Source organism: Hyla sarda, chromosome 13 (assembly GCF_029499605.1).
Source record: "Hyla sarda isolate aHylSar1 chromosome 13, aHylSar1.hap1, whole genome shotgun sequence".
Classification (NCBI taxonomy): Eukaryota; Metazoa; Chordata; class Amphibia; order Anura; family Hylidae; genus Hyla; species Hyla sarda.
The window spans coordinates 548,104-572,955 of record NC_079201.1 but is presented as its reverse complement, the minus strand read 5'-3'; the positions used below and the strand labels follow the sequence as shown (position 1 = coordinate 572,955).

Genomic DNA, 24,852 nt, shown 5'->3' with positions numbered 1-24,852 from the left:
GCTGCCGAGGGCTGAGGGGGCTATGACATCACGAGCTCCTGGAGTCGGGGGCCGAGTGGGCGGTGTTATGACGTCACGAGCTCCAGTGTTTGGAACAGTTTGATCCAAACGCTGAGCAGCGGAGTATCCTTTAAATTCTAATATTAATGGCCGTTCAAAAGGTATTTTTACATGATTTTCTTCTGTATTTTGCTGCAGAAATACCTATTTTTAATGTCCAACAGTAATTGGCGAGCAAGTTTGGGCTCCTCACGCCTTGATAACGCAATTCCATGCTTGATATGTCCCGGTGGAATCGCTCACCGTGTTCGTTTCTAGGTTTTCCAAAAAAAAGTCTGAAAGTGAATGAAGAAAATTTATCTTTAGTGACACATTGCAAGCAAGAGCTTTATAGTCCTGAAGTCCTCAACAAGGTCCTTATAGTCGTCTGCATTGTTATTTCCAAGAAAGTTCTAGACTACCTTCTTGAATGACTCCCATGCTGGTGTTTCTTGATCATTTAAGCTTCGACCTCAGGATGTCTAAATTAGTTCTCGAATTTGAGGGCCAACGAATATGTCTTCCTGATCCGTGAAATTTGTTTTTTAGTAAGCTAAAAGCATCGCCGTTTCTATCCAGTCCTTTTGAGGAATACTGCGGTGGAAAACATTTTTTGATCAACTGGTGCCAGAGAGTTAAACAGATTTGTAAATTACTTCTATATAAAAATCTTAACCCTTCCAGTATTTATCAGCTGCTGTATGCTCTCTGCTGACACCTCTGTCCATGTCAGGAACTGTTCAGAGGTTCCAAATGCTGAGGAGCGGAGTACCCATTTAAGACTTGTTAGGCTAACCCACAACAATGGAAAATGTAATTGCAGAAAACTGGTGGCTGATGGATGATTTCTGATGATGGATTCTGAATTAGCATTGAAAAATACATAAAAAAACTGTACAAGAGTCCAAAAGACAAAAACTGGACTGATGCTTCTTAAGGCTCAGCGTTTGGTGCAGTTCAATCCAGAGTATGGCTGGGGATTTTAGTGAGAAAATGGCTTTAAACGGGGTTACTGGGTTTCAAACATTTTATGATATTTTCTGGAGCACTGTCTCCCGCTTCAACACCTTCTAGTTCCCTGACTGTAACCACTTTGGTCTCTTGCCTCCAAGACAGGACCTGCCTGCTCAGCCAATCATTGGCCACCGCCGTCTCACCACAGGTCCTGTTGAGATATTTTCTCTTGGAAGCAGAAACAAGTGGTGACAATCGGGGGCCAGAAGGCACTGGATCGGGAGCTGCTGGGGACAGGGTTGGTGACTATCATAATGGACATCAGCAGATACTCCAAATCATCTGCCCATGTATTTGTGCATTGATAGGCATCCACCTCATTAAATTCAATGGCCCCCAATGTAGACACCTAGTGACATATCTGAGAGTTTTGGCTCAGACTGAAATCTGGATACATTCGGAGAATGACCCACACGTAGTCCCTAGTGGGAAGATTCATCACAACCTGTGCAGAGGAAAAGCTGACCAGTTACCCATAGCAACCAGTCAGATTGCTTGTGATCTGATTGGTTTCGATGGGCAACTAGTCAGATTTCCTCTGCACAGGTTATGATAAACTTTCCCAGAGGTGACTACAATTGGAGTATTGATTTGAATGTGGCCCGTGCCGATCAGAATTCAGACACCTTGGATGACAATTTTGAGATTCTGCCAATGTGTCCATGCCTCAGAAGCACAAATCATTATGTTTTCCTGGCCTATGTTTTTATATTATATACATATATCTCACAAGAACATCCTGGTAATGGAGCCACCAAGGTGGAAACCTGAAGAATGACTCTTGGTTCAAAACCCCCCTGGGACTTCATATGAAGTCGGTGCCTTGCGATACTTTTTTAAAAACTATTCCTCAGTGGTTCAGTCAACCATGGTCATGGAGCTGACCACTGTCTCTTCACACTAAGCTTTAGGTGTAATTGATTGTGTGACCATGGACGGTGGTGAGAGGCTGAGTGATGTGGTGGAGATGAGTTGAGTAGCCTCAGGAGTCCATGGTTCTGAATCATTTTCCTGTTGGGTTGGACCAACTATGATGACCTTCTTGGGTGTAGTCAATTCAATTGCTTTTAACCTCATTAATGAGAAACATTGGTGTCAGCTGGTTGGAGCTCTCGATCCATTTAGGACAAAGGATTTTACTGGCATGGGTTTTCCCCTCCTGTAATCTATTTATGATATTGTCATGATTTCCCAGCAATTAACATCAGAGTTGGCTGTGGTGTAGGACGATAGAAGGCTAGCTATAAGGTTGATTCAGTATTGGATCCATTGGTTCTGATCCCAGGCCTTCCAGCTTCTGAAATTGCCTTCAGTAATCTTCTTAATTATGGTACAGTATTGACCCCAAAACCAGCTAATTGATTCAAGACTTGAAGTCCCTGGTAGAGTTTTGATGCCAGCTCTTCGGAGTAGTTGTCTCCTGTGACTGTCGGCTCCTCGGAGTAGTTGTCTCCTGTGACTGTCGGCTCCTCGGAGTAGTTGCCTCCTGTGATTGTCGGCTCCTCAGAGTAGTTGTCTCCTGTGACTGTCAGCTCCTTGGAGTAGTTGTCTCCTGTGACTGTCGGGTCCTCGGAGAAGTCGTTTCCTGTGACTGTCGGCTCCTCGGAGTAGTTGTCTCCTGTGACTGTCGGCTTTTCGGAGTAGTTGTCTCCTGTGACTGTCGGCACCACGGAGTTGTTATCTCCTGTGACTGTCGGCTCCTCGGAGTAGTTATCTCCTGTGACTGTCGGCTCCTCGGAGTAGTTGTCTCCTGTGACTGTCAGCTGCTCGGAGTAGTCGTCTTCTATGACTGTCGGCTCCTCCGAGTAGTCATCTCCTGTGACTGTCGGCTCCTCGGAGTAGTCGTCTCCTGTGACTGTCGGCTCAGGATACCTGAGGATACATAAATAACTTGCAGTGTTGGAAAGGGAGAGGACAAATTAGTCAAGAAGATATTGGGCCTCATTTATTAAGAGTGTCAGGTTTTTACTAGTGTGAAACGTTTCAGACTCCTTTCTGTTTACTATGGGGACCACAGATTTACAAGTCAGGAAAACTTTCTGACCAGCTTTTTTAGGTATAAATTTCCAGCCATTATTCACATGATTTTCTGTGAATTCAATAGTAAAAATAGGTCGGATTGTGAAACCACACCCCTTTCTGTCTGGCCACACCCCTTTTGTGCCTGACAGGCCACACCCCTTTTTTGGCTTTTCACAATGCAGTGTGGTGTTAGTTGGATTTTACTGGTGTACTCTGTCTAAGACTCTATGCACCAAACTAACTTGGAAAAAGTAGACAAAAACCAGATGAAAACTAGACAAAAACCAGACAAAAACTAGACAATAACCAGACAAAAACTAGACAATAACCAGACAATAAGCAGACAAAAACTAGACCATAACCAGACAAAAACCAGACGAAAACTAGACAAAAACCAGACGAAAACTAGTGGGTTTTAGCTTAGTAAATGAGGGCCATTATTGTAAAGTCTCATTTGTAGGAATATGAAACCTCAAGGGCTGAGATGAAGACCTTTGTAGACCCTTGAGGGATCTTAGTGGTGTCTGTATTTTTTTTATCTTCTTTTTCTCTGTGTTCCCCTTTGATGTGTCTATTCTTGGGATAGTTACTGTTTTGTGTCCTTTATATTATTTTGACTGTTGACACTGAGAAGAATCAGCCAAGGTTTTCCTTGCTGTCTGTAGGTTAGTGGCACGGGCAGCTGTTGATAGATCATATCTTGTGTGTGGGAGACCAGAGTTCTAATCCTGCTTTCCTTCCTTCTTTATACAAGGTAATCCATTTATTTAGACCAGTGATTCCCAACCAGGGTGCCGTCAGGTGTTGCAAAACTACAACTCCGTGCATGCCTGGACAGCCTTTGGCTGTCCAGGCATGCTGGGAGTTGTAGTTTTGCAACACCTGACGGCACCCTGTTTGGGATACACTAATTAAGACCACATATTTTGCAACCTGTTCTCCTAGTTCTTGATAATAACATTGAGAAACCTCCACTTATGTTACAGAGCAGGTGGTGGCTTAGAGAGTTGTGAGAAAAGTCTGAAATGTTGAAGACCCTGATTCAAATCCTGGAACTGAGGATAGAGAACAGAAGCTCTAGGTCCCTATAGTTCTTACTGTAAACTTTTTAATTCTTTCACCCACTTACTATGTAGACTAATAAGCCATAGCTTTGTATAAAACAGATAATGTTTTATACTCCTCAATAAAGTCTTGATATCGGCTCCTTGGAGTAGTCGTCTCCTGTGACTGATGGCTCAGGTTCCTAATGCTGCATAAATAAGTGTTGGGGAGGGGAAGGACAATTGATCGAGAAGAGGTCTTTGCTGTAGGAACATGAAACATCAAGGACTGAGATAAAGATCTTGAGGGATCTTAGTAGTGTCTATATCTTTATTTTTTCCTTCTTTCTCTCAATGCCCCCTTGTGTGTCTATTCTTGTGATATTTATGGTTGTGTATCCCTTATATTATTTGTGACTGATGACACTGAGAAGTATCAGCCATGTATTCCAGTTCTTGCTGTAGGTCAGTGGTCTGAGCAGATATCTGTAGAATGTGTGTGGTGAGAACACTGAGAAGGGTTTAGGTCAGTGGTTAAGTATTCTGCATCTGTTGTATTTGGGAACCAGGGTTCAAATCCTAATTTTCTCTATTCTTGGGATATTTATAGTTGTGTAGCCCTTTCATTATTTCTGACCGATGACATTGAGAACAATCACCCATGGGTTCCAGTTCTGACTGTAGTTCAGTGGTCTACATGCGTTGTATGTTGGAGACCAGGGTTGTAATCCTGCTATCCTCTTTTGTTACAAAGTTATTAATTTCTGCCACAACCTTGTAACCTGTTCTCTTCCTTCTCGATAATGGCATTCAGAGACCTTTGTGTATTAGAGCTGGAGGTGGCTTGAGATGTTTGTTATTGAATCAAGGTGCTAGAGACTCTGGGTCAAATCCTGCTAGTGTGTAGTAGGAGCCCAAAGTCTCTGTTTTGGTTGAGACTCCAAAGACTATACATGACTACAATATGGCTGCCCTGGTGTGGCTGTTCTTAATAAAATGTATTAAAGGGGTTATCCAGGAAAAAAAACTTTTTTTTATATATCAACTGGCTCTAGAAAGTTAAACAGATCTGTAAATTACTTCTATAAAAATCTTAATAATTTCAGTAGTTATGAGCTTCTGAAGTTAAGTTGTTCTTTTCTGTCTAAGTGCTCTCTGATGACACATGTCTCGGGATCTGTCCAGAGTAGAAGCAAATCCCCATAGTAAACCTCTTCTACTCTGTGCAGTTCCAGAGACAAGCAGAGGTGTCAGCAGAGAGCACTGATGCTAGACAGAAAAGAACAACTCAACTTCAGCAACTGATAATTATTGGAAGGATTAAGATCTTTTAATAGAAGTAATTTACAAATTTGTTTAACTTTCTTGTGCCAGTTCATATAAAAAAAAAGTTTTTCCTGGAATACCCCTTTAATAATCTTAAGCGGTTACTCTGCTGCCCAGCAGTAAATATTCCGAATGCTGGGCGAGGGTTTCCATGTCACTAGGAGCAGGTACAAACACGGAAGCCCGCACCTAGCATTCGGAACATTTAGTTCCGGACGCTGGGGAGCGGAGTAACCCTTTAATGTGTTAAGCGATTAGAAGGATCTGAGGAGACACTTGAAGGATCTTAGAGTTGTCTTTTTTTCTTCTTTCTCCTATTGATGTGTCTAGTCTTAGGACATTTATAGTCACTGTAGTTTATCCCTTATATTATTTTTGACTGATACCACTGAGAAGTATCAGCTAGGAAGTCTTGTCCTGGTTGTAGGGCAGTTGTTTGAGCTCCCATGTGTAGAACATATGTTGGATGGGGGAGACCAGAGTTTGAATCCTGCATTCCTCCATTGCACAAGGTAATCTATTTATTGTTTCTCGATATTGACATTGAGAAACTTTCACTTTCACTTTATCTCAGAGCAGGAGGTGGCTCAGGGGGTAGAGAGCCAGGAGGACCAGGTGCGAAGCTGGTTGAAATCCCTGAGCTGAAAATATAGGATAGATCAAGGTCCTTATTGTCCCTGTGAACATTCTTACAGTCATCTTTACCTGCTTATTATATACTTTACTAAGCCATAAACCATAACATGTTCAAGACTCCTTGAGAAAGTCCCAGGTTGAGCTTGATATCGGCTCCTCGGAGTAGTCATCTGTGATCATCTGAAAGGTCTTGAGGAATCTTAGTAGTGTCTGTATCTTTCTTTTTTTTATCTCTCTGTGCCCCCTCTTTGATGTGTCTATTCTTGGGATAGTCGTTATTGTGTATCCTTTATATTATTTTTGACTTATGACACTGAGAAGTATCAGGCATGTATTCTGGTTCTGGCTGTAGGGCAGTGGTCTGAGCAGCCATCTGTAGAGTATGTGTTGTGTGTAGAAGACCAGAGTTCTAATCCTGCATTTCTCTTTATTTTTATTATATACAAGATAATTTATTTAGGCCATATCCTTCCCACCCGTTCTCCTTCTTTTCGATGATGACATTAAGAAACCTTCCCTTATATATCAGAGCAGCAGGAGGTGGCTCAATGGATAAAGTGACAGGAAAACTAACTGAGAGGCTAAAGACTCTGGACATCCTGATTCAAGTTCTGGCAATATTGGGTAGATCATAGGGTTTCTATTCTGGTTAGCACTCTGCAGACTATACATAATTATAATACAATCCTGTAGTTTAGGGAATTCTCTTTTCCAAAAGGTAATCCATTTATTCCTTCTCAATAATGACATTAAGAAGCCTTCATCTATATTGCAGAGCAGGAGGTGGCTTGTGGGGGTAAAGAGCTGGGAGAACTAGCTGAGAGATTGGAGACCAGGGTTCGAATCCTGCTATCCTCTTATGTTACAAGGTTATTAATTTCCACCACAACCTGTTCTCCTCCTTCTTGATAATGACATTCAGAGACCTTTAAAACTCACAGCTGGAGGTGGCTTGGGATGTTGGAAATTGAATTGGGATGTTAGAAATTGATTTGAGATGGTGGTGACTGTGGTTCAAATCCTGCTAGTGTGTAGTAGATGCCTGAGGTCCCTATTTTGGTTGGGACTAACTCTTTCACACAAGGTAATCCATTTATTCCTTCTTGATAATGACATGGAGAAAACTTCACTTATGTGTTAGAGCAGGAGGTGGCACAGGGAGTAAAGAGTCAGGAGAACCAGCTGAAAAGTTGGGACCCTGGTTCAACTCCTAGAGCTGAACATATGTGATAGAAAAAAAGGTCCTTATTGTCCCTCTGAACATTATTACAGTAATCTTTATTCTTAACCTGCTTATTATATAGACTATTAAGCCATAAACCATAATGTGTTCACGTCTCCTTGAGAAAGTACCAGGTTGAGCTGGATATCGACTCCTCAGAGTAGTCGGCTCAGGTTCCTAATGCTGCTTAAATAAGTATAGTGGAGGGGAGAAGGGCAGTTGGTCGAGAAGATGTTTTTGAAAAGTCTCAGCTGTATGAACATGAAACATCAAGGCCAAGATAAAGATCTTGAGGTATCTTAGTAGTTTCTGTATTTTTCTTTTTTATCTCAGTGTCTATTCTTGGGATAGTCACTGTTGTGTTACCTTTGTATTATTTTGACTGATGACACTGAGAAGTATCAGCTGAGTTTTCCAGATCTGGCTGTAGGTCAGTGGTCTGAGCAGCCTTCAGAAGAACATATGTTGTATGTGGGAGACCAGAGTTCTAATCCTGCTTTTCCTCTTTCTAAAACAAAGTAATCCAATTATTTTAGCCATAACTTGCAACCTGTTCTTCTCCTCTTAATAATAACTTCGATCTTAGAGCGATCTTAGAGCGATCTTAGAGCGATCTTAGAGCGATCTTAGAGCGATCTTAGAGCGATCTTAGAGCGATCTTAGAGCGATCTTAGAGCGATCTTAGAGCGATCTTAGAGCAGGAGGTGGCTCAAGAATAAAATAAAAAACATTAGAACATGCTGAGATGTTGGAGACCCTGGTTCGAATCCCAAAGGTGAGAATATGAAATAAAAGGTTACTTTTGTCCCTGTGAACATTCTTACAATAATCTTCTTAATGCTTTTTTATCTTATTTTGACTGATTATACTGAGAAGTATCAGCTAAGGTTTCCTAGTCCAGCTGTAGGTCAGTGGTCTGAGCAGCCATCAGTGGAACATATGTTGTGTGTGGGAGACCTGGGTTCTAATCCTACTTTTCCCTTTCTTATACAAAAGAATCCCTTTATTTAAGAATTCACTTTGTGACCTATCTGTCTCCCTTTCGATGATGAAAAACCTCCTCTTATGTCTCAGAGCAGGAGTTGGCTTAGGTGGTAAAGAGCTGGGAAAACCACCTTTGGTGTTGGGGACCCTGGTTCAAGTCCCATAGGTGAGAATAAGGGATTGAAAGTCACTTTCAACCACCTAAGTAATCTTACAGTAATCTTACAGTAATCTTACAGTAATCTTCTTAATTCTTTAACTTGTTTACCATATAGACTATTAAATTATTGCTTGGTATAAGATGATCAAGACTCCTTGATAAAGTCCCAGTTTGAGCTTGATATCGGCTCCTCGAAGTAGTCGCCTCCTGTGAATGTCATCTCAGGTTCCTAATGCTACATAAATAAGTGTAGTGGAGAAGAAAGACAATTGTTCAAGAAGATGTTTTTGGAAAGTCTTAGCTGTAGGAACATGAAACATCAAGGGCCTAGTTAGAGATCATTGTAGACCTTTGAGGAATCTTAGTAGTGTCTGTATTTTTGGGATAGTCACTGTTGTGTATCCTTTATATTATTTTCACTGATGAGACTGTGAAGTATCAGGCAAGGTTTCCAGTTCAGGCTGTAGGTTGGTGGTCTAAGCAGCCATGAGTGGAACATGTGTTGTTGTATGTGGGAGACCAGAGTTCTAGTCCTGCTTTCTCTCTTTTTAATACAAGGCTATCCTCCTCCTCGATAATGACATAACATGTTCAAGTCTCCTTGATAAAGTCCCAGGTTGAGCTCAGGTTCATAATGCTACATAAATAAGTATTGGTCGAGAAGATGTGTTTGAAAAGTCTCAGCTGTATGAACATGAAACATCAAGGCCAAGATAAAGATCTTGAGGTATCTTAGTAGTGTCTGTATTTTTCTTTTTTCTCTTTTTCTCTCAGTGTCTATTCTTGGGATAGTCACTGTTGTGTAACCTTTATATTATTTTGACTGATGACACTGAGAAGTATCAGCTGAGTTTTCCAGATCTGGCTGTAGGTCAGTGGTCTGAGCAGCCTTCAGAAGAATGTATGTTGTATGTGGGAGACCAGAGTTCTAATCCTGCTTTCCTCTTGTTTTTTTCCCCTACACTAGATTATCCTCCTCCTTCTCGATGATGACATTGAGAAACGTTCACTTATATCTGTGAGCAGGAGGTGGCTCAGGGGGTAAAGAGCCAGGAAGAACCAACTGAGATGCTAAAGACCCTGGTTCAAGTCCTGGACACCCGAGTTCAAATCCTGCACATATTGGATTCATAGATGAGAGAGTCCCGTTTGGTTGGGACTCAGCACACTATACACAACAATAATACAGCCCCTGTGAGGGGGCATGCTTTTAGATAAAAGCTCTTAGTCTACTGTATTAAGTAACTTCAACCTCACACCTGAGCTTAAAGTGCCCTTTGGAGGTTTCTGAACCCATGTGACTGGTCACCTGTCAGGCTCACTCTTCACCTGAGTTCTGGTGGATCCTTGGGGGTTTGAACCTGAGGCTCCAGCATGAGCAGCAGATCATATACCCCTGAGCCACCACCTACTCACAAACATAAGGGGATGTTTCTCAATGTCATTATCGAGAAGGAGGAGAACAGGTCCAAAAAAGAAGAGAAAAAGCAGGATTAGAACTCAGGTCTCCCATGTACAACACATGTTCTGTAGACAGACACCCAGACCACTGACCTACAGCCAGGCATGGAAAACTTGCTTGATACTTCTCAATGTCATCAATCAAAATAATATAAAGGATACACCACAGTTATTATAAAAGTCCTAAGACTAGACATATCAAAGGGGGCACTGAGAGAAAGAAGATAAAAAAAGAAAAATACAGACACTACTAAGATCCCTCAAGGCTCTATAAAGATCTTCATCTCTCGGCCCTTGAGGTTTCATGTTCCTACAGCTGGGACTTTGCAAAAACATCTTTTTGACCATTTTTCCTTCCTCTCCCCGATACTGCAAGTTATTTATGGCACATCAGGTATCCTGACCCCGACAGTCACAGGAGACAACTAATCTTTAAAGCTGACATGAAGCTCAACCTGGGACTTTATCAAGGAGTCTTGAATATCTTATACCAAGCTATGGCATCATAGTCTATATGGGGAAACAAGTTAACGCTGTAGGAAGATTAGCGTGAGAAATTTCAGAGGGACAAAAGAGACTTTCAGCTCCTGTTCCATATTCTTAGATCTGGGATTTGAACCATGGTCTCCAAATTCCAAACCTGATCTTATAGCTCTTTACTCCCTGAGCCACCTCTCACTATTGTATATGAGAGAACATTTCTGAATGATATTATTGAGAAGAATGGGTCACAAGGTTAATGTTTGAACCTGGGTCTCCAGCATGAGAGGCAGATCACATAACCCTGAACAACCTCCTACTCACAAGTATAAGTGAACGTTTCTCAATCTCATCGAGAAGGAGGAGAAAAGGTTCCAAGAAAAGAGAAAAAGCAGGATTAGAACTCTGGTCTCCCATGTACAACACATGTTCTACAGACAGACAGCCAGACCACTGACTCACAGCCAGAACTGGCAACCTTGCCTGATACTTCTCAGTGTCATCAGTAAAAATAAGATAAAGGACACAAAACAGAGACTATGCCCAGAATAGACACATCAAAGGGTTGGGAGGAGTGGGTCAGCACTGAGAGAAAGAAGGGGGAAAAAAAATACAGACACTAATAAGATCCTTCAAGTGTTTACCTGAAGTGTTTCATGGCCCAACAGCTAAAATTTTGCAAAAACATCTTCACCAATTGCCCTTCCCCTTCCCAACACTTATTTATGTAGCATTAGGTACCTGAGCCGACAGTCACAGGAGACAATAATCATACTTTATCAAGGAGTGTTAAACATCTATACTTTTTCGGATTCTGCATAACAATAATACAGCTTGTGATGGGGCAAATCTTTAGAAAAACACTTAGGTTCCATTTTCAATTACTAATGAAATAAGTATCTTCAACCTCACACCTGAGATTTAAGGGCCCTTAGGATATTTCTGAGCCCATTGGGCTCATCAGCCACAGGGCTTATGCTACAGTTGAGCACTGAGGGATTGAACCTGGGTCTCCAGGGGGAGATCACAAGCACATACCCCTGAGCCACCCCATGCTCACAGACAGTGAACATTTCTCAATGTCATTATCGAGAAGGAGAAGAACAGGTTGCAAGGGTAAGACGGAAAAAAAAGACCAAGAGGAAAGCAGGATTAGAACTCTGGTCCACAGACAACATATGTTCCAGAGCTGGCTGCTCAGACCACTGACCTACAGCCTAGACAGAAACTTTAGGTGGTGATAATTCTCAGGCGTATGAGTTAGAAATAATATAAGAGATCCACAACAGTGACTATAAATGTCCTAAGACTAGACTTATCAATGGGGGAACAATAGGAGAAAGAAGGGAAAAAAAATGCAGACACTACTAAGATCCCTCAAGTGTCTCCACAGATCTTCACCTCAGAACTTAAGGTTTCATGTTCCTTCTAATCACATTACACATGAAAATTAATAATACATTAGTAATTTAAAAATAACCTAAGTGTTTGTATAAAGAACGGCCACACCAGGGCAGCCATATTGTAGTCATGTATAGTCCCAACTAAAATACGAAGTCCGGGCTCCTACTCCACACTAGCTGGATTCAAAATCTCAATTCAATATCAAACATCTCCAGCCACCTCCGAGATATAAAGGTCTCTGAATGTCATTATTGAGAAGGAGGAGAACAGGTTACAAGGTTGTGGTAGAAATGAAAGAGGATGCCAGGAAAAGAACCCTAGTCAGCCAAGGACAATGTGACCTTAGATGATTTGAACCTGAGTCTCCAGCATTAGAAACATAGTAGACAACCCCAGGCCATAAGGCTGCACATTAATAACCTAACCATTTTGGTAAATATGACATTTAGATTCTAGAGGAACAATCCTCATGGACCACAAGTCCCAGCCCTGAGGAGGCCTACACCATTGGAGAAGCTGAAGAGGTGGATCTTCTGTGGTTTGGCTATATCTGAAGGAGAGGTGGATGTTCCTGTCATGTTTTGGGGAATGATGTGTCCTAAAAGAATCCTCCAGTGCTCCAGTCTGATAGAGATATGTGTTGCGGGTGAATTAGGAGCTCCGCCTTTATAGCCTAAATAAGGTAGAGCCTGTCCAATCCTATGTAGACACACTAGTCATGACAGACCATTCCATGGATAATGTGGAGTAACAGACTCACTTTGTATGGTGGTCTGTCCAAAGATTGGGAGGTTTTGGTAGAAACAGCAATAAAATTCCTCCTGAAGCCTCAGGCAGATTGTATATGCAGATCGGTGATTTAAATAATCAGTGCTATGTAGAATTGATCAGTATAAGCAATCGTATGATTGCTTATAATTGTCCCTTATATAAAAAGCCCCATCACCCAATAAAAATTCAGCCCTTCCCCCTTTAAAAAAAAAAAAAAGTAAACAGAAAACCCCCAATATTTTGTATCACCACCTGCGAAATTGTCTGAACTGCTAAAATATAACGATTTTGATCCTGCACACATGAAAACATATATCAGAAAAAAAAACTTTGTCTTCATGCATGTCCATAGATAAAAAACTAAGGCTAAGTTTCCGCTTGGTTTTTTTCCTGGCAGTTTTTGGAAAACTGCCACTGCAGTTTTTGAGCCAAAGTCAGAAGTGTGCAGAGAGAAGAAAGATCGGAGCTCAGATAGTAAAATTAATGAGGGCATGCAGTAATGTACAGTCAGGAGTATGCCCTGCTGTGCTATCAGCACAGTGCTGGCTCCTGCCTGTCTGATTGACAGGCAGGGAGCAGTGCTGAGCTTGTCTGTGTCCCGGCTACAGTCTGAGATTTAGGACTCCATCATGAGTCTGAAATCTATAAAAAGGGCTTGTGGCCAGGACTGGTAGGAAGCCCCCTAGTGGTCATTTTTTTCAAAGTGGAAAATTAAAGGGGTATTCCAGACAAAAACTTTTTTTTATATATCAACTGTCTCCAGGAAGTTAAACCGATTTGTAAATTACTTCTATTAAAAAATCTTAATCCTTCCAATAGTTATTAGCTTCTGAAGTTGAGTTGCTGTTTTCTGTCTAACTGCTTTCTGATGACTCACGTCCCGGGAGCTGTGCAGTTCCTATGTGGATATTTTCCCATCATGCACAGCTCCCGGGACGTGACATCATCATTGAGCAGTTAGACAGAAAACTTCAAAAGCTAATAACTATTGGAAGGATTAAGATTTTTTAATAGAAGTAATTTACAAATCTGTTTAACTTTCCGGAGCCAGTTGATATATAGAAAAAAGTTTTTGCCTGGAATACCCCTTTAAATAGAAGCATATTTTTTATTAACATGCAATTAGAAGGTTATTCTGCATACATTAATCTATAATATATCAAAAGTTTATTTGATGAAAGGTACCCTTTAAAAGTAGTTAAACAAAAAAAAAAAAACTCACCAAAATGTTATTAGCAAAATGTATTTATTTTTGTCACCTGACCTCAGCTGCACATTATAGGCCACATTGGGAGCTTTATATTAACCCAGTCAGGTTATCAATATATAATGTGTCACAACCAGAGGAATCTGTCTGATGAAGAAATAACATTGTCTCGACCACCGCCCCATCATCAGATGCCCTCAGGGACTACCTTCAGCTCATCACGGGGGGGGGGGGAGTGCCCTCATTTGCTTATGATGGACTTTTCTTCCACTAGACAGGACAGCTTTCTACTTTGTTCTTTTTTTTTTGTTACCATAATTCAAAATTTGGAGATTTCCATACTTTTGTGGTATCCTTGACACCAGGGTTTAATATATAGGAGAAATCATCTCCCTAAGGAAGGTCTCCATTGTGTCAGAAGATATGACATGTGATCACAGCCCGCCCCCTGTATGACATCGTTGATATAATATAATAGTAATATAATGACATGTGATCACAGCCCCGCCCCTGTATGACATCGCTGATATAATAGTAATATAATGACATGTGATCACAGCCCCGCCCCCTGTATGACATCACTGATATAATATAATAGTAATATAATGACATGTGATCACAGCCCCGCCCCTGTATGACATCACTGATATAATATAATAGTAATATAATGACATGTTATCACAGCCCCGCCCCCTGTATGACATTGCTGATATAATATAATAGTAATATAATGACATGTGATCACAGCCCTGCCCCCTGTATGACATCACTGATATAATATAATAGTAATATAATGACATGTGATCACAGCCCCGCCTCCTGTATGACATCACGGATATAATATAATAGTAATATAATGACATGTGATCACAGCCCCGCCTCCTGTATGACATCACGGATATAATATAATAGTAATATAATGACATGTGATCACAGCCCCGCCCCCTGTATGACATCACTGATATAATACACTAGTAATATAATGACATGTGATCACAGCCCTGCCCCCTGTATGACATCGCTGATATCATAATAGTAATATAATGACATGTGATCACAGCCCCGCCCCCTGTATGACATCACTGATATAATATATTAGTAATATAATGACATGTGATCACAGCCCCGCCCCTGTATGACATCACTGATATAATATATTAGTAATATAATGGCGTGATCACAGCCCCGTCCCCTGTATGACATCACTGATATAATATAATGACATGTGATCACAGCCCCACCCCCTGTATGACATCACTGATATAACATAATAGTAATATAATGACAGCTGATCACAGCCCCGCCCCCTGTATGACATCACTGATATAATATAATAGTAATATAATGACATGTGATCACATCCCCGCCCCCTGTATAACATCACTGATATAATATATTAGTAATAAAATGGCATGTGATCACAGCCCCGCCTCCTGTATGACATCACTGATATAATTTAATAGTAATATAATGACATGTGATCACAGCCCCGCCCCCTGTATGACATCACTGATATAATATAATAGTAATATAATGACATGTGATCACAGCACCGCCCCCTGTATGACATCACTGATATAATGTAATAGTAATATAATGACATGTGATCACAGCCCCGCCCCCTGTATGACATCAGTGATATAATAGTGATATAATTAATATATTATTATCCGTGAGCTCTGGGGCTACTTTTTGGGTTATCCTGGAGAGTAAATAGATGTCCATTATTGATCTCAATGAACAGGTCTTTGCCTTACCGTATAATTCCAGCTCTAGGTGGCACTCACACCTCATTTATTTGTTGGCGGGGTTGCCTATCCCAGTAATAACATTACCCTATTGTTTATGAATACATCTTAAGGACTGGAGCAGGAAGAGTCCGGGCAGGAAGAGTGTAGTTTCCACAATTTCCTGCGGCTCTGCCTGTAGAGATATTCTTCTGTGTTTTGAAACCTTCCACTGGGGACACGATCAGTAAGTTCTCACCGACCGTTGCGACTGCAACACCTCTATCTACTGCGGAGACCGCTCACCCTACTGGACGGAGTTCGGCTGATTATTGATTTTTTTTCCAGGATTCTGGGTGTTTTTTTCCTCTTTTCCAATGACAGGATGTTTTTACCTATAGTTGTGACCTTGTTGGGATGTAAGTGTAGAGAGTTATTCGTTTGTTATGGTGGATAAGATTTTTACTATGGAAAATAATTATTTATCTTTTCTCTTATCTTGTTCCAGTGTGGTCCGTCGGAGGAAAGACAATCGGTAAGTTCAGATTACTTTTGGCAAGGAAAAGAGGGGGCAGGGTTTTGCAGTGTCAAGATTTTGATGGTGATAACTAAGCTGTTGGGTGGAGGAGATGTGGATGGTGTGGGGTAATATGTTGGATGGAGGAGATGTGGATGGTGTAGGGTAAGATGTTGGGTGGAGGAGATGTGGATGGTGTAGGGTAAGATGTTGGATGGAGGAGATGTGGATGGTGTAGGGTAAAATGTTGGGTGGAGGAGATGTGGATGGTGTGGGGTAAAATGTTGGGTGGAGGAGATGTGGATGGTGTGGGGTAAGATGTTGGATGGAGGAGATGTGGATGGTGTAGGGTAAGATGTTGGCTGGAGGAGATGTGGATGGTGTAGGGTAAGATGTTGGATGGAGGAGATGTGGATGGTGTAGGGTAAAATGTTGGGTGGAGGAGATGTGGATGGTGTGGGGTAAAATGTTGGGTGGAGGAGATGTGGATGGTGTGGGGTAAGATGTTGGGTGGAGGAGATGTGGATGGTGTAGGGTAAGATGTTGGGTGGAGGAGATGTGGATGGTGTAGGGTAAGATGTTGGATGGAGGAGATGTGGATGGTGTAGGGTAAGATGTTGGATGGAGGAGATGTGGATGGTGTGGGGTAAAATGTTGGGTGGAGGAGATGTGGATGGTGTGGGGTAAAATGTTGGGTGGAGGAGATGTGGATGGTGTGGGGTAAGATGTTGGATGGAGGAGATGTGGATGGTGTAGGGTAAGATGTTGGCTGGAGGAGATGTGGATGGTGTAGGGTAAGATGTTGGATGGAGGAGATGTGGATGGTGTAGGGTAAGATGTTGGCTGGAGGAGATGTGGATGGTGTAGGGTAAAATGTTGGGTGGAGGAGATGTGGATGGTGTGGGGTAAGATGTTGGGTGGAGGAGATGTGGATGGTGTAGGGTAAGATGTTGGATGGAGGAGATGTGGATGGTGTAGGGTAAGATGTTGGATGGAGGAGATGTGGATGGTGTAGGGTAAGATGTTGGATGGAGGAGATGTGGATGGTGTGGGGTAAAATGTTGGGTGGAGGAGATGTGGATGGTGTAGGGTAAGATGTTGGGTGGAGGAGATGTGGATGGTGTAGGGTAAGATGTTGGCTGGAGGAGATGTGGATGGTGTAGGGTAAAATGTTGGGTGGAGGAGATGTGGATGGTGTAGGGTAAGATGTTGGGTGGAGGAGATGTGGATGGTGTAGGGTAAGATGTTGGATGGAGGAGATGTGGATGGTGTAGGGTAAGATGTTGGATGGAGGAGATGTGGATGGTGTAGGGTAAGATGTTTGGTTTAGGAGATGTGGATGGTGTAGGGTAAGATGTTGGATGGAGGAGATGTGGATGGTGTAGGGTAAGATGTTGGATGGAGGAGATGTGGATGGTGTAGGGTAAGATGTTTGGTTTAGGAGATGTGGATGGTGTTGGTTAAGATGTTTGGTTTAGGAGATGTGGATGGTGTTGGTTAAGATGTTTGGTTTAGGAGATGTGGATGGTGTTGGTTAAGATGTTTGGTTTAGGAGATGTGGATGGTGTTGGTTAAGATGTTTGGTTTAGGAGATGTGGATGGTGTTGGTTAAGATGTTTGGTTTAGGAGATGTGGATGGTGTTGGTTAAGATGTTTGGTTTAGGAGACATGGATGGTATGCAGGGGTAGAATCTGATCTGTTGAATAAATTATCAAGCCTGCAGTACTGAGGGTAGTGCAGTCCTGATAATGCAGTTTACATAGATAAAAGAATAACACAGCAGGGATTACAGAGAAAATGACCTCATCTATTGTTCTAGTTGTGACGCTCCACACAGCAAGTGGTTTTTAACGCCCAAATCCAGCTACTAATCCCGGGCTGAATGGAAATGGTAAAATTCCACTTAATTTCTTCTGGACATCACGTACCCAGGGACAGATAGGTGTGGACATGTAGTGAGATAGAAAATATGACTGTGTCTCCCACAACCTCACATATAGATAGATCTCCTGTACCTGTGACTGTGCACAATACATGAACCTCCAATAGAAAGAACCATAACAAAGGACCGTCACATCCAAAAGATATAGAGCTATAAGGTGAAGAAATAGGCCGTATAGACCCTGAGGGTTCAGAGCAGGGCTGGGGATGGGTTGTGGTTCTTCTCGCTATCTCTTCATTCATAAATTGATATTTTCCACTTGTATCTTATTCAATTAAGACTTCACAATCAACTCCATTAAGCTGAAAGTTCTGCCGAGCACCAACCTGAGAAATGGGGACAAAGTAGAATTGCAATGTGATGTGATGATCGCCAAGACCTCAGAATTACAGCTGAACAGCACAATCACCTTTTATATGGACGATACCAAGATCTTCACAACAAACAGCTCCACCCAAGACCAAGCGTCTTACACAATCCCAAAGGCCAGGGCGTCCCATACTGGAATATATAGGTGTGACGTGTCTGTGCAGAACACCACACAAGTCAGTGAGGAGGTGGAAATTAAGGTGACTGGTGAGTAGACGGGTGGGGAACCTCTTTAGATGCACATTATAGTATAAATGTGAGATGTTTCCTTTCCAGTCTTAGTTGGACCATAGCTATACCTTGATCTTAGCAGACGTGTCTCCTTCTCCAGGGCTCTCTAGTCCTCTCATTTCTGTTTCCAAGAATCAGACCAGTGAGGGAGATGATGTGACCGTGAGATGTGAGGCTCCGGAGGAATGGAGGATGATGACCTTCACATTCTACAAGATCATCCAGAAGGGCAAAGAAAAGGAAGAAAAGAAGTCCAAAGGCAGCACTGACAACCATATGGAGGTCAAATTTAGGATCAAAGAAGGAGAAGAAATCTTACAATTTAAGTGTGAAGTACAACTCGTTGTTACAAGTGAAACCTCCCCACCTAGCAAAATGCAGACAGTCACTGTGGTGGGTAAGTATCTCATGTATGTCTAGTGACTTCTCCTGGTAGGTAGAACACCTCTTATGTACATCTAGTAAAATGTCCTTGTAGGTAGGACACCTTTCATCTATGTCTAGTGACTTGTGCCTGTAGGTTGGACGCCTCTAGTGTATGTCTAGTGAAATGTCCCTGTAGGTAGGACACCTCTCGTGTAGGTCTAGTGGCTTGTCCCTGTAGGTAGGACACCTCTCGTGTAGGTCTAGTGGCTTGTCCCTGTAGGTAGAATACCTCTCGTGTAGGACTAGTGACTTGTCCTTGTAGGTAGGATGCCTCTCGTGTAGGTTTAGTGACTTGTCCCTGTAGCTAGGACACCTCTCGTGTAGGTCTAGTGGGCTTGTCCCTGTAGGTAGGACACCTCTCGTGTAGGTCTAGTGACTTGTTCCTGTAGGTAGGACACCTCTCATGTAGGTCTGTAGATAGGACACATCTCGTGTAGGTGTAGTGACTTGTCCCTGTAGGTAGGACACCTCTCGTGTAGGTCTAGTGACTTGTCCCTGTAGGTAGGACACCTCTCTTGTAGGTCTAGTGACTTGTTCCTGTGGGTAGGACACCTCTCGTGTAGGTCTAGTAACTTTTCCCTGTAGGTGGGACACCTCTAGTGTAGGTCTAGTGACTTGTTCCTGTAGGTAGGACACCTCTCGTGTAGGTCTAGTGACTTGTCCCTGTAGGTAGGACACCTCTCTTGTAGGTCTAGTGATTTGTCCCTGTAGGTAGGACACCTCTCGTGTAGGTCTAGTGACTTGTCCCTGTAAGTAGGACACCTCTCGTGTAGGTCTAGAGAATTGTCCCTGTAGGTAGGACACCTCTCGTGTAGGTCTAGTGACTTGTCCCTGTAGGTAGGATACCTCTCGTGTAGGTCTAGTGACTTGTCCCTGTAGGTAGGACACCTCTCGTCTAGGTCTAGTGACTTGTCCCTGTAGGTAGGACACCTCTCGTGTAGGTGTAGTGACTTGTCCCTGTAGATAGGACACCTCTCGTGTAGGTCTAGTGACTTGTTCCTGTAGGTAGGACACCTCTCGTGTAGGTCTAGTGACTTGTTCCTGTAGGTAGGACTTCTTTCATGTATATCTAGTGACTTGTCCCTGTAGGTAGGACACCTCTCGTGTAGGTCTAGTGACTTGTCCCTGTAAGTAGGACACCTCTCGTGTAGGTCTAGAGAATTGTCCCTGTAGGTAGGACACCTCTCGTGTAGTTACATAGTTACATAGTTAGTATGGTTAAAAAGAGACATACGTCCATCAAGTCCAACCAGGGAATTGAAGTAAAGGGTGTAAGGGGATAAGGGAAAGTGATGTAGTTTTATAATTCTGCATAAGCTTTAATGTTATTTTGTTCCAGGAATGTATCTAACCCTGTTTTAAAGCTGTTAATTGTTCCTGCTGTGACCAGTTCCTGAGATAGACCATTCCATAAATTCACAGTCCTCACTGTAAAGAAGGCGTGTCGCCCCTTTAGACTAAACCTTTTCTTCTCCAGACGGAGGGAGTGCCCCCTCGTCCTTTGGGGGGTTTAACCTGGAACAGTTTTTCTCCATATTTTTTGTATGGGCCATTTATATACTTATATACGTTTATCATATCCCCCCTTGAAAGTCTCTTCTCAAGACTAAACAATTGTAACTCCTTTAATCGCTCCTCATAGCTAAGATGTTCCATGCCCCATATTAGTTTAGTCGCGCGTCTCTGCACCCTTTCCAGCTCCACAGTGTCCCTTTTATGAACAGGCGACCAAAACTGAACAGCATATTCCAGGTGAGGCCGTACCAATGCTTTATAAAGGGGGAGTATTATGTCCCTGTCCCTTGAGTCCAGGCCTCTTTTTATACATGACAATATCCTGCCGGCTTTGGAAGCAGCAGCCTGACATTGTGCTATTCTGTAGTCTGTGATCTACAAGTCACCCAGATCCTTCTCTACCAGTGACGCTGACAGTTTAATCCCCCCTAAGACATACGACGCTGCAGGTTATTAGTATACACAGCCCCCCTCTATATACACAGCCCCCCTCTATATACACAGCCCCCCTCTATATACACAGCCCCCCTAAGACATACGATGCATGCAGGTTATTAGTACCCAGATGCATAACTTTACATTTATCCACATTGAACCTCATTTGCCAAGTGGATGCCCAGACACTTAGTCTATCCAAGTCATCTTGTAACTTATGCACATCCTCTATAGACTGTACCCCCCCCCCCTCTATATACACATCCTCTATAGACTGTACCGTGCTACAAAGCTTGGTGTCATCTGCAAAGATAGAAACAGAGCTTTAAATACCATCCTCTATATCATTGATAAATAAATTAAACAACAGCGGGCCCAGTACTGAACCTTGGGGTACACCACTAATTACCGGGGACCAATCAGAGTACGAATCATTGACCACCACTCTCTGGGTACGATCCATGAGCCAGTGTTCAATCCAGTTACAAACTAAAGTTTCCAAGCCCAAGGACCTTAACTTACCTGTCAGACGTCTGTGAGGGACAGTATCAAACGCTTTGGCAAAATCCAGAAACACTATATCCACAGCCATTCCTCTATATACACAGCCCCCCCTCTATATACACAGCCATTCCTCTATATACACAGCCCCCCCTCTATATACACAGCCCCCCCTCTATATCCACAGCCATTCCTCTGTCAAGGCTTCTACTCACCTCTTCATAAAAGTAAATTAGATTGGTGACAACTTCTATCCTTAGTAAACCCATGCTGGCTATCACTTATAATACAATTATCCCCTATGTATTCCTCTATGTAATCCCTTATAAGTCCTTCAAACAATTTACCCACAATGCACGTTAGACTTACCGGTCTATAATTGCCTGGCGAAGACCTAGAGCCCTTCTTGAAGATTGGTACCACATTAGCCTTGCGCCAGTCCCTTGGCACAATACCAGACACCAGAGAATCTCTAAATATCATGAACAAGGGTACAGATATTACTGAACTTACCTCTCTAAGAACTCTTGGGTGTAGTCCATCCGGTCCTGGGGATTTGCTTACATTTACTTTACTTAACTTACCTTGTACCATCTTTACATTAAGCCAGTTCAGTACATTACATGATGTGTTACCAGCACTGACCTGTACATGATGTGTTACCAGCACTGACCTGGCCAATGTCAGCTCCTTCTTCCATAGTGTATACAGAACTAAAGAACCCATTCAGTAGCTCCGCCTTCTCTTGATCGCCCGTGACAACCTCCCCATTATCATTATTAAGGGGTCCTACATGCTCTGTCCTTGGTTTTTTTGTATTTATATATCTAAAAAAATATTTAGGATTAGTTTTGCTTTCTTTGGCCACCTGTCTCTCGTTTTGAATTTTTGCTGTTTTTATTACATTTTTACAGATTTTATTAAGTTCCTTGTACTGTTTAAATGTTATAGCTGACCCATCAGATTTGTATTTTTTGAAGGCTATTTTTTTGTTGTTTATTGCTCTTTTAACCTCATTTGTCAGCCATGTAGGATTTAGTTTTAATCGTCTATATTTGTTCCCCTTTGGTATATATTTAGCTGTATAGTTATTTAGAGTTAATATAAAGATGTCCCATTTACCTTCTGTATCAGTATTTGAGAACCCCTCCCCCCAGTCTATGTCCTGTAGTGCAGATCTCAGCCCAGGGAAATTTGCCTTTTTAAAGTTATATGTTTTTGCTTTCCCCGTCTGTCTTTGTTTTCTACATTTTAAGTGAAAAGTAACTATATTGTGGTCGCTATTCCCAAGGTTTTCCCGCACAGTTACATTACCAACCAGCTCTGCGTTGTTGGAAATGATCAGATCCAACAAGGCATCACTTCTTGTTGGGTCCTCCACAAACTGGCCCATAAAATTATCCTGCAATAAATTTAGGAATTGTCGCCCCTTTGTAGTTTTAGCCAACCCCGGACCCCAATCTATATCTGGATAGTTACAATCTCCCATTATTACCACTGTACCTGCCCGGGCAGCCCTCTCTATTTGTTTATGCAGCCGACCTTCTATCTCTTCAGTGAAATTAGGGGGTCTGTAGATTACACCAAATATTATTTTTTCAGTATTTCCCTCCTTTTGTAATTCTACCCACAGTGATTCCACCTCCTCAGAATCATCACACACTATGGCATCGTTCACACTGACTTTCATACCATTTCTTACATACAGACAGACTCCACCACCTTTTCTGTTCATTCTATCTTTGCGAAACAATGTAAACCCCTGAAGATTAACGGCCCAGTCATGTGAGGAGTCCAGCCATGTCTCAGTGACCCCAACTATATCACCAGCCATGTCTCAGTGACCCCAACTATATCACCAGCCATGTCTCAGTGACCCCAACTATATCAATATGTTCCTCCAGTATCAAGGCCTCCAGCTCCCCCATTTTATTTGCTAGGCTTCTGGCATTTGTGAACATACACTTTACATTTCCATTAAGTTTTACACATATAGTCTCACTAATGGGATTTTCAGAGTTATTGGGGTTAATGTTATTATTTGAGTTATAAGGGCTAATTGTACTATTTAAGTTATTGGGGCTAATGGGATTTTTTGAGTTATTGGGTCTAACGTTATTATTTAAGTTATTGGGGCTAATGGGATTTTTTGCGTTATTGGGTCTAACGTTGTTATTTAAGTTATTGGGGCTAACGGTATTTTTTGAGTTAATGGGGCTTATTGTAGTTATTGAGTTATTGGGGTTAATGGAATTTTTTGAATTATTGGGATTACAATTTTTCGGGCTACATTTATTTTTACGGCTGGTTTGTAACCCATGGATCTCCTTATCCACTGCTCTTAACCTCCCCCACAGGACTCCTCTCCACCCACCATTATGTCCTGACCCCTCTCTAACCTATCCATCCCACTGTCTGCTTTCTTTGCTTTATTATCCTCCCCCCCGCTCACCTAGTTTAAATACTCAGCCACCCCTTCCAGGATTATCTCCCCCAGCACAGCGGACCCCCTTCCATTCAGGTGCAAATTATCCGTAGAATAGAGTTTGTACCCCAATGAAAAGTCAGCCCAGTGCTCTAAAAACCCAAACCCTTCCCCCTCACACCATGACTTAAGCCATGCATTTAACTCCCTAAGCTCCCGCTGTCTTTCCTGCGATGCGCATGGCACAGGAAGTATTCCAGAGAACACAACCTTAGAGGTCCTTCCCTTCAGCTTGGCACCTAGTTCCTTGTAATTATTCTTCAAGGACCTCCACCTACCATGTATTCTGTCGTTGGTCCCCACATGGACCACGACAGCTGGGTCATCCCCAGCCCCCCTAGTAATTTGTCCACCCTTTCCACCACATGCCGAACCCTGGCAGGGAGACAGCAAACCATTCGGTTGAGGTGGTCTTGGTGACAAATTATTCTATTCGTCTTCCTGATTATAGAATCCCCTACCACAACTAACTGTCTTGGCCTACCTGCGTTACCATCCCCCACACTACTAGTTGAGCTGTTCCCCCGGCTGTTAGGGAGACCAGTATCCACTAGGGTTGCCATCTCTGATACTGAGGCCCTCGCATCATTGCCCAACTTGGCAATTTTACTTGGGAGATCAGAAGCAGAAGTGACCTTCCTTTTCCTTGCCCCCTTTCCAGTCCCTCTAACTACATTAACCCAGCTCCCTAATTGGGCCTCCTGGCTAGTTTCTCCAACCTCCATTTCTACCCCACTAACTGCTTGCTCTGTAAGATTGTCAATTGCCCTCAATGTTGCATTTTGCTCCTCTAGATCTCTAGTGACTTGTCCCTGTAGGTAGGACACCTCTCGTGTAGGTCTAGTGAATTGTCCCTGTAGATGGAACACCTCTCGTGTAGGTCTAGTGACTTGTTCCTGTAGGTAGGACACCTCTCGTGTAGGTCTAGTGACTT

General features: G+C 42.5%; 1 protein-coding gene across 12 annotated transcripts in view; it reads left to right on the top strand.

The window, feature by feature from the left end:
- LOC130297385 (platelet endothelial cell adhesion molecule-like) overlaps nucleotides 1-24,852 on the top strand; it is a 385,117-nt gene that overhangs the window by 243,651 nt on the left and 116,614 nt on the right. For 5 of the 12 annotated variants that reach the window (XR_008849504.1, XR_008849503.1, XM_056549814.1 and 2 more), the window contains exons 1-4: nucleotides 15,359-15,915; nucleotides 16,005-16,031; nucleotides 18,236-18,532; nucleotides 18,657-18,953. Coding sequence is in view for 10 of the 12 variants with exons in the window: in XM_056549814.1 (XP_056405789.1) it covers nucleotides 15,882-15,915; nucleotides 16,005-16,031; nucleotides 18,236-18,532; nucleotides 18,657-18,953 (655 nt within the window). In the remaining 2 variants the exon portion in view is untranslated. Of the gene's footprint in view, nucleotides 1-15,356; nucleotides 15,916-16,004; nucleotides 16,032-18,235; nucleotides 18,533-18,656; nucleotides 18,954-24,852 lie in introns of those variants that run through there. The other 7 variants (XM_056549808.1, XM_056549807.1, XM_056549809.1 and 4 more) reach the window with 3 other exon arrangements.